Raw genomic sequence first — 10,523 nt, 5'->3', positions numbered from 1 at the left:
TCAGGGCTGACTCCTGGCTCTGCACTCAGGGATCACTCCTGGCGGTGCTCGGGGGACCCTAGGGGATGCCGGGGATCGAACCCAGGTCAGCTGTGTGCAAAGCCAGCGCCCTCCCCACTGTGCTCTCTCCCCAGAGAGGAGGGGAAGCAAGCCCTCCCCTCCCCCTACCTTGTGGGGCACCATGGCACCCTCGGATGGTTGCAGTGAGTGCTGGGACTGAGGCGGGCACAGGACCTTCTCTCTGGCTTCCCCCTTCACGTACTTCACATCGTACAGAAAAGAAATATCCCTGGTAGGGAGGAAAGAGACGTCTGTGACTCAGCTGTGGGCGGAGTTTCTCACCTAACCTGCGTTCCCTAAAAGACTCCACACGCTGCTATTTGGCTGGGTCCATCCTGGCAAATTTCTCTTCCCCACACCCTTCATCTTTTTTTTTTTTTTTTGCTTTTTTGGGTCACACCCGGCAATGCACGGGGTTACTCCTGGCTCTGCACTCAGGAACCACCCCTGGAGTTGCTCAAGGGACCATATGGGATGCTGGGAATCGAACCTGGGTCAGCCGCGTGCAAGGCAAACGTCCTCCCCGCTGTGCTATCACTCCAACCCCACCCTTCATCTTTTGAAAAATTCAAGGTGTTTTATTTTTATTTATTATCTATTATTATTATTATTATTATTATTATTATTATTATTATTATTTTGCTTTTTGGGTCACACCCGGCGATGCACAGGGGCTACTCCTGGCTCTGCACTCAGAAATCACTCCTAGCAGAAAATGAAGTGAAATTTATTAGTTACGCGGGGGGGGATACTGGGATTTTTGGTAGTGGAATATGGGCACTGGTGAAGGGATGGGTGTTTGAGTATTGTATAACTGAGACATAAGCCTGAGAACTTTGTAAATTTCCACATGGTGATTAAATAAAATTTAAAAAAAACACAGAAATTACTCCTGGCAGTGCTTGGGAGACCCTATGGGATGCCGGGAATAGAACCCGGGTTGGCCGCGTGCAAGGCAAATGCCCTATCCGCTATGCTATTGCTCCAGCCCCCAGGTGTGTTATTTTTTGAGGGGGGCACACCCAGCAGTGCTCCAGGCTTAGTCTTGGCACTGTGCTCAGGAGTCACTCCTGGCGGGGCTCAGGAACCCTATGAGATGCCAGGGATCAAAGCTAGGTCAGTCACATGCAAGGTAAGTACCCTCCCTGCTATGCCCCCAATACCCTTAATATTAATGATATTTGGATACCTCTCCTTTTTCTTTTCTTTTTGGGTCACACCCGGCAATGCACAGGGGTTCCTCCTGGCTCTGCACTCAGGAACCACTCCTGGCGGTGTTCAGGGGACCCTATGGGATGCTGGGTATCGAACCCAGGTTGGCTGCATGCAAGGCAAACGCCCTCCCCGCTGTGCTGTCGCTCCAGTCCCTATGGGAAACATTTTCTTCTCTCTCTCAGTCCTGCTGGGGACTGAACCCCAGACTTTTGCCTGCATTGCATGTGCTCAGCCCTTGAAGTCATCTCCCTGCTCTGAAAAATCCCTTTTGCTCTAAAACGGATTCCCCAATACCAAGAAATACTCTGAAAAATACTCTGAAAATACTCTGAAAAAACAGAGATGCTGGTAAGGGGTTGGGGGGGGGGTGTCTGACCGTATCACTATATAGGTCTTTGCATTAAAAATAAAATCTTTGGGAGTTAAGGAATAGCACAGCAGGGATGGCGTTTGCATTGCACACATCCGACCTGGGTTCGATTCCCGGCAACCCTTTTAGCCCCCTGCGCACCGCCAGGAGTAATTCCTGGATGCAGAGGTAGAAGCAACGACCCCTGAGCACCACTAGGTGTGGCCCCCAAGCAAACAAAATCCAGGGTACATCTGTCTTGCATGCAGCCAGCCTGGCTTCAATCCCTGGTGCTGTATGGGGTCCCCTGGACCATACCTGCAGGAGTGAGCACAAAGCCAGGAGTAAGCCCGCACTGACGGACTAAGAAAAGAATCTTCGTCTCAGAGGCTGGCATCACTGTTCCCAGTCATCACACCCATCTCCAGCTTCCAAATGTATGGAGACTGTGACCTAAGCTTTTGCTACATGCTGTTCCAGGAAGGGAAATGATTCATTTTCCAACTTAAATCTCCGCGGACTTAATTACTATAATACAGAAATTGTAAACCGCGGCTGCGCGACATTTTATCTCTTCATTCTCATCATTGGAAAACTTATTATCAAATATTTCCTTGTTAATAGAGCTGTATTCTTGGGGGATAAATTCCAACAAAAATAGTGAGTCTGTTTTGAAACTCTAACAACAATATTGAGTTGTGTGTTGAAATTTGGAATGTAATCAAGGTAAAGAGAAAAGGAAGTGAAATCATCACTCACGCACGGGGGAGGGTTTGGGGGTGAGGGTTGGGATGTATACTTTTTGTTTTTGTTTTTGTTTTTGTTTTATTTTTGTTTTTATTGGTGGTGGAATATGGGCACTGGTTAAGGGATGGGTGTTTGAGCATTGTATAACTGAGATATAGGCCTGAGAACTTTGTAACTTTCCACTTGGTGATTCAATAAAATAAATTAAAAAACAAAAAACAAACAAACAAAAAAAACACAAATGTTTGTCAGACAGTATAGGGGGCGGGGCGGGGCGGGGCAGGGCGGGGCGGCGCCTGCCTGGCCAACCCATTCCATCCCTGCATCCCATAGGGTCCGGCAAGCACCGTCAGGAGTAATTCCTTAGTGCAGAGCCAGGAGTGCATCGCCGGGTGTGACCCAAAAAAGCAAAAATAAATAAAATAAAATGCAACAAATTAAAACAAACAAAAACCTGGGTTTTTTTGTTTATTTTTTGCTTTTGGGGTCACACCTGGCAATGCACAGGGTTTATTCCTGGTTCATGCACTCAGGAATTACTCCTGGCAGTGCTCGGGGGACCATATGGGATGCTGGGAATCGAACCCGGGTCGGCCGCGTGCAAGGCAAACACCCTACCCGCTGTGCTATCACTCCAGCCCCCAAAAACCTGTTTTTATGATTTTTCAAATCCTGCCCCTTCCTCAGAAATCACACAAATTTAAAAAAAAAGAACCTGCCTCTCTCTCTCTCTCTCTCTCTCTCTCTCTCTCTCTCTCTCTCTCACACACACACACACACACACACACACACACACACGCACACGCACACACACACACGCCCCGTTTTTCTTCTTTACCTTCCAGCACCGCTGAGGGAAATGGGTTGGTCAAGCATGTACTTGAGTTTAGTCCTTCTAAGGGGATGTTGCCAGACAGCATCCGCCTTCCGAGCCAGGATACCCTGCGGGGACAGCGAAAACCGGGAGTGGCCAGTACGGGGCGAGGTAGCACAACGAATTCAGCATCTTTCTGCGTCTGCAGCAAGGACCTTCAGTGGGGTTTGCAGCAATCTGGGGCTCTGTGCCAAGGACATTCAGTGGGCTTTGCAACACCAGGGAGAAAGAGGTGCCTAACACCCAAGGCAGGAAGGGACAAGTCCAGATTTTTTTTTCTCGTTTTGGCTTTTGGGTCACACCCAGCAATGCTCAGGGCTGACTCCTGGCTCTGCACTCAGGGATCACTCCTGGCGGTGCTCGGGGGACCCTTTGGGATGCCGAGGATCGAACCCGCGACGACACGTGCCAGGCAAACGCCCTCCCCGCCGTCCTATCGCTACAGCCCCAAGCTCCCAGCATTGGGAAAACAATCATGCATAAGCTTTTAGGTTTCAAACTGGGAAATTGCTTCTTTTTTCCTTTTTTGCATTTTTTTTTTTTTGCTTTTTGGGTCACACCCGGCGATGCTCAGAGGTTACTCCTGGCTCTGCACTCAGGAATTACCCCTGGCGGTGCTCAGGGGACCATATGGGATGCTGGGAATTGAACCTGGGTCGGCTGCCTTCAAGGCAAACGCCCTACCCTCTGTGCTATCTCGCCAGCCCCCCTTTTTTGCAATTTTTGAGGCATGGGTGAGGGGGTTACACCGATCATGATGTCAAGCAGTGCTGGGGTCACACCAGGCCTCCCCCCCATGCACCCCAGCCCTGCGAGCCTCTTCATTCTGAGTGGACTGGACACTGACACGCTCCGTGGACAGACGCACCTGGGGGGGCTTCAGCTTCTTGGACGGCAGGAGGTACTCGGGACAGGGTCCCGCGTTGGCGGTGGCGGTGAGAGACTGCAGAATCTCCCCCGGGATGGAGTCATTCTGAAGCGGGGGAGGGAAGGGTCTGGAACGGGCCACCTCCATGCTCTTCTCCTTCAGTTCTGGGAGCACTGGGAAATGGAAGAGAGAGGGGCGGGGAGGGTAGCGGAGAGGGCATTTGCCTTGCACGTGGTCCGACCCGGGTTTGACCCTTGGCATCCCATAGAGCCCCCTGAGCCAGGAATGATTCCTGCGTGCAGAGCCAGGGGTAAAACCCTGAGGACTGCCGAGTGTGACCTCCCCCACATACATTTAATTTAATTTTATTATTATTATTATTTTTTTGCTTTTTGGGTAACACCCAGCGATGCTCAGGGGTTACTCCTGGCTTTGCACTCAGGAATTACTCCTGGCGGTGCTTGGGGGACCATATGGGATGCCGGGGATCGAACCCGGGTCGGCCGCGTGCAAGGCAAACGCCCTCCCTGCTGTGCTATCGCTCCGGCCCCTCATACGTTTAATTTTAAAATGTTAAAAAAATACGAAAAAAATATAAAGATTTAAAATATTAAACTTAAACAGGGGGCCGGAGCGATAACACAGCGGGGTGGGCGTTTGTCTTGCACGCAGCCAATCCGGATTCGATCCCTGGCATCCCGTAGGGTCCCCAGGGAGCATCGCTGGGTGTAATTCCTGAGTGCAGAGGCAGGAGTAACCCCTGAGCATCACAGGATGTGACCCAAAGAGCCCAAAATAAATAAATTAATTTAATTAAACACTAAAATGTAGTATTAAAACTAGAATTTAATTTTACTATTAAAATTAAAAATACTAGGGGGCCGGAGCGATAGCACAGCGGGTAGGGCGTTTGCCTTGCACGCGGCCAACCTGGGTTAGATCCCTGGCATCCCATATGGTCCCCCAAGCACTCCCAGGACTAAGTTCTGAGTGCAAAGCCAGCAGTAACTCCTGAGCATCGCTGGGTGTGACCCAAAAAGCAAAAAAATAAAATAAATAAAATAAATAAAATTAAAAATACTAAAACAAAATTTTTTAAATTCTTATTTAGGACTGGAGTGATAGCACAGCGGGTAGGGCATTTGCCTTGCACGCGGTAGACTCAGGTTCGATTCCTCCGTCCCTCTCGAAGAGCCCGGCAAGATACCGAGAGTCTCCCACCCGCACGGCAGAGCCTGGCAAGCTCCCCGTGGCATATTTGATATGCCAAACACAGTCACAACAAATCTCACCATGGAGACGTTACTGGTGCCCACTGGAGCAAATTGATGAACAACAGCGTGACAGTGCTATAGTGCTTAGAGTAATTATTTCAACCTGCTGTACACTGATTATTTCCCTGTAAACTGCCTGGCACCCTCTTCTGTCCACTAGTAGAAAACGAAACAACTTTTAGCTTTCCTGAAGCTAATGAAGGTTCTGGGCCTGTCCTTCTCAGCCCCTCTCCCCCCTCCCCCTTCCCCAAGGAACCTCGGAGGCCACGCCCACAAACTGCCCTGATGCTACTTAAACTCCTTAAGGCCATGATCCAGAGACACACAATAGGATCTCCCAACCTAGCAGCTCGCTGCAGAGAATTCTCCAAACCCTAATTATCTAAAAGTTTAGAATTCTGGGGCTGGAGCCATAGCACAGTGGGGAGGGCGTTTGCCATGCACGTGGCCGGCTCAGGTTCGATCCCCGACATCCCATAGGGTCCCCCGAGCACCGCCAGGAGTGATCCCTGAGTGCAGAACCAGGAGGAACCCCTGAGCATCGCTGGGTGTGACCCAAAAAGAAAAAATAAGTAAAATAAAATAAAATAAAATAAAATTTTAGAATTGCAGGAGTCTGCTGCCGTGACATCTTATGCTATTCATAACAAGCAATACAAAAGAGAGTATGGCGGGGCAGAACGATAGCACAGCGGGGAGGGCGTTTGCTTTGCACGCGGCCGACCTGGGTTCGATCCTCGGCATCCCGTATGGTCCCCCAAGCACTGCCAGGAGTAATTCCTGAGTGCAAAGCCAGGAGTCACCCCTGAGCATCGCTGGGTGTGACCCAAAAAGCAAAAAAAAAAAAAAGAGAGAGAGAGTATGGGGGAGATTGTCTGCCATAGAGGCAGGGGGAGGGTGGGATGGGGGGATACTGGGGACATTGGTGGTGGGGAATGTGCACTGGTGGAGGGATGGGTGTTCGATCAGTGTATGACTGAAACTCAAACAGGAAAGCTCTCTAGCTGTATCTCAAAGTGATTCATCAAAAATAATAATAATAAAATAAAAATGAACATCTGAATTTTTTTTTAAAAAAAAGGAATGTGGAGTTCATACCCAATTCAATCAGCTTAATCAATAGCTGAAGAAATAGCAGCACTCCTGGGGCCGAAGCGATAGCACAGCGGGGAGGGCGTTTGCCTTGCGTGGGGCCGACCCGGGTTCGATCCCCAGCATCCCATAGGGTCCCCCGAGCACCACCAGGAGTGATTCCTGAGTGCAGAGCCAAGAGCAACCCCTGAGCATCGCCGGGTGTGATCCAGAAAGCTAAATAAATAAATAGCAGCACCCCTACATTAAAAAATAAAAAGAGGGGCCGGAGCGATAGCAAAGCAGGTAGGGCGTTTGCCTTCCATGCGGCCGACCCGGGTTCGGTCCCCGGCATCCCATATGGTCCCCCAAGCACTGCCAGGAGTAATTCCTGAGTGCAAAGCCAGGAGTAACCCCTGAGCATCGCTGGGTGTGACCCAAAAAGCAATAAATAAATAAATAAATAAATAAATAAATAAATAAATAAATAAATAGATAAATAAATAAATAAATAAAAATAAAAAGAAATAAATAAAAAGAAAGAAATCGCAGGTTCAGAAGCCTAACAAATGGCCAGGCTGACGGGACCCCGGCAGGCCCTTACCCAGCTCCTCTTTGGAAGTCGAGGAGGGAGTTTTCAGCGTTCTCCGGCTCTCCAGGCTGGAGGGGGCGTCGCTGGGCAGGGGGAAGGCGGACCTGATGTGAGACATGGTCAGGTCTGCGGAACTGAAGGCTCACAGCACGTCCGAGCTAAGCCAGCAGCACAGCGGCCACGGAGCGCTGTTCGGCATCCCAGCTCCACCGTCCTGCAGGGGAAAGAGAAAGACGGATGGGGGGGGGGGCTGCAGAGAGAGCACGGGGCGGGGCGGGGGGCACTTGCCTCCGACAAGGCCCCAGGAGTGATCCCCGAGTGCAGAGCCAGGAGTCAGCCCCACGCACCGCAATAACACATAAAAAAAACACATAGAATAACACATAAAAAACACATAGAGGGGCTGGAGCGATAGCACAGCGGGGAGGGCATTTGCCTTGCACGCGGCCGACCCGGATTCTAATCCCAGCATCCCATATGGTCCCCTGAGCATGGCCAGGGGTAATTCCTGAGTGCAGAGCCAGGAGTGACCCCTGTGCATCGCCAGGTGTGACCCAAAAAGAAAAAAAAAAACCCACATAGAATAACACATAAAAAACACATAGAGGCTGGAGCGGGGAGGGCGTTGGCCTTGCACGCGACCGACCCGGGTTCGATCCTCGGCATCCCATAGGGTCCCCTGAGCACCGCCAGGAGTAATTCCTGAGTGCAGAGCCAGGAGTAACCCCTGTGCATCGCCGGGTGGGACTCAAAAAGCAAAAAAGAAAAGAAAAGAAGGGGCCGGAGCGATAGCACAGCGGGGAGGGCGTTTGCCTTGCACGGGGCCGACCCGGGTTCGATCCCCGGCACCCCAGAGGGTCCCCCGAGCACCGCCAGGAGTGACCAGCAGTGACCAGGAGTGACCCCTGATTGCAGAGCCAGGTGTCCTCCTGCCACCCCCCCCGCCAAAAAAAGAGGGGGAAAGAAAGAGCGCGGGCCCTGCCCGGGACAGGCCTGTGCACCCTGCAGGTCCGTCGTGGGGTCCATTGGGGGAGTCCACTGAGCCTCTGGCCGGCCTGAGGGTCCCCCCGGGGCGCCCCGGGGTCCCCGCCACCCTCCCGGCACGCGGGGTCCTGCGGGGTCCGGCGGGGTCCAGCCCTGGCGGCGGCGCGCCAGGCCTCCCTACCGGGAAACCGTCTTTCCCGCCAGGCATCTTGGGGCCGCGCCTCCTCAGGGACGCCCGCCGTCGCCATGGAAACGCAGGACGCCGGCGTGTCGCCATGGAAACGCAGGACTCTCCGCGCCTGCGCGCCTGCGCACCTGCCCGCCGAGCCCTCGAGTTGTCTTCGCGATGCCTGAAGGGGGGCGAGGAAGGAGGAGGGTCAAAGGTTCATGGACCCTTCCTCTTCCTTACTTTCTCTACCTCCTTCCCTCCCTCCCTCCCTTCCTTCCTTCCTTCCTCCCTTCCTCCCTTCCTCCCTCCCTCCCTCCCTCCCTCCCTTCCTTCCTTCCTTCCTTCCTTCCTTCCTTCCTTCCTTCCATCCCTTCTCTCTTCCTCACTCCCTCCCTTCTGTTTCTTCCTCCCTCTCTTCTTCCTCCTTCCCTTCCTTCCTCCCTTCCTTCCCCTCCCCCCTTCCTTCCTTCCTTCCCTCCTTCCTTCCCCCAATGTAAAGGAGGACCAAAAGGGACAAACAAGAAGTTCAGCTTTCTGGAAGTTTATTTTTTAGCTGATTTAACTGTCATTCCTTAATTTCCCGCAAGGGCCAGAAAGCGGCTCACGGGTTGCCGCCAGGAACCCTGGGCCGGGGTCCTCAGGCTCTGTTTGAAGGGGACTGGTGGCTGCTTCACGGACTTCTGCTGTAACCGCTTTTCTGGCTCCTGGAACAACGTTTGCTTCACCACACTTGCGTGAATTTACCGAGCACCAGGATGTGAGCTTGGGGGGCTCAAACAAATTATGAAAACGCTGGCGAAAGTGCTCGGGGCACCAGGATGAGGTTTGGGTATTATTATTTTTTTTGCTTTTTTTTTTGGGTCACACCCAGGGATGCACAGGGGTTACTCCTGGCTCATGCACTCAGAAATTACCCCCGGCGATGCTCAGGGGACCCTATGGGATGCTGGGATTCGAACTCCGGTTGACCAGGTACAAGGCAAACGCCCTCCCTCTGTGCTATCTATCGCTCCAGCCCCCTTTAATTATCTATTTTTTGCTTTTTGGGTCCCACCCAGCGATGCTCAGGGTTCCTCCTGGCTCTGCACTTATGAATCACTCCTGGCGGTCCTCTGGGGGACTCTATGGGATGCTGGGAATTGAACACGGGTCGGCCGCGTGCAAGGCCAACGCCCTCCCCACTGTGCTATCGCTCCAGTCCCAGGGTGAGTTTTTTCCTAATAAAGGCCGGTGCTTCTGCTGGAGGACACTGCTCATTCCTAGCAGGACAGCCCCAAGTGATGTCAATGCAGACGCCTCTAAATTCTAATTTTTGGTCTCTTCTGGTCTTTCGACCGCGATCTCACAACACTCCCCTCATTCCCCACTTCTCCATCTTCTCCCCTCCCTCCCTCCCTCCCTCCCTCCCTCCCTCCCTCCCTTCATATTCCTTTCTTCCTCCCTCTCTTCCTCCGTCCCTTCTGTTTCCTTCCTTCCTCCCTCCCTTCCTTGTCCCTTCCTTCCCTCTTCCTTCAGTATGAGACCTTTCCACGGCAGAGACCATTTTGGAAAACCATCTTATGTGTTTCGCCCAAAGTGCAAAATCTAAGAATAATAAACCAATACAGGAGGCAGCTTCTGGATCTTAAAAATAAAAAAAAATCCCTTTAATATCCGTGGAGATGATTAATACTTAGGCAACAGACTTACAAGTAGAATGATTCAAGTCAGCGACAGACAACGAGAAAATGGCAGTGTCTGAACCGTTCACATGTTCCAGATTAAATAAATTAATTTTCCATAGAGGTTCCATGATAAACACATAACTGACCTTGCAGTCCATTTTATTTTATTTTTTTTTGTTCTTTGGGTCACACCCGGCAATGCACAGGGGTTATTCCTGACTCATGCACTCAGAAATTACTCCTGGCAGTGCTCGGGGGACCCTATGGGACGCTGGGAATCGAACCTGGGTCGGCCACGTGCAAACGCCCTACCTGCTGTGCTATCGCTCCAGCCCCCTCATTTTAATATTTTGTGTTTTGGGTCCATACCCGGCAATACTCAAGGTTCCTACTGGCTCGGCACTCAGGAATCACTCCTGGTGCTTTGGGGACCCTAAGGGATGCCGAGGACCGAACCCGGGTCGGCCACGTGCCAGACAAACACCCTCCCAATTGTCCTGTTGCTCTGGCCCCACAGCTCATTATTTTAAAGAACTACCATGGGAGACATAACACTGAGCTTAAGGCACTTGTCTTGTATTCTGCTGATCTGGGTTCAAATCCCCAACCCCACACACCCTGAACACCGAGCCAGGAGTGAGTACTGCCGGGTACAA

General features: G+C 51.7%; 1 protein-coding gene across 1 annotated transcript in view; it reads right to left on the bottom strand.

Annotated features, from left to right (window-relative positions):
- Positions 1 to 7,229, bottom strand: part of AXDND1 (axonemal dynein light chain domain containing 1) — a gene marked incomplete at its 3' end in the record, with an annotated part of 27,890 nt that extends 20,661 nt beyond the window's left edge. Inside the window, exons 1-4 of the mRNA XM_055121223.1 lie at positions 7,063 to 7,229; positions 4,114 to 4,286; positions 3,210 to 3,313; positions 169 to 289 (exon numbers count right to left, since the gene is read on the bottom strand). Of these exons, the coding sequence (XP_054977198.1) occupies positions 169 to 289; positions 3,210 to 3,313; positions 4,114 to 4,286; positions 7,063 to 7,168 (504 nt within the window). The remainder of the gene's footprint in view (positions 1 to 168; positions 290 to 3,209; positions 3,314 to 4,113; positions 4,287 to 7,062) is intronic.
- Between the last annotated feature and the right edge of the window lie 3,294 nt (positions 7,230 to 10,523).

This window comes from Sorex araneus, chromosome X (genome assembly GCF_027595985.1).
Source record: "Sorex araneus isolate mSorAra2 chromosome X, mSorAra2.pri, whole genome shotgun sequence".
Taxonomy (NCBI): domain Eukaryota; kingdom Metazoa; phylum Chordata; class Mammalia; order Eulipotyphla; family Soricidae; genus Sorex; species Sorex araneus.
The sequence above is the reverse complement of the archived record's forward strand: the minus strand, read 5'-3'. Positions and strand labels throughout refer to the sequence as shown.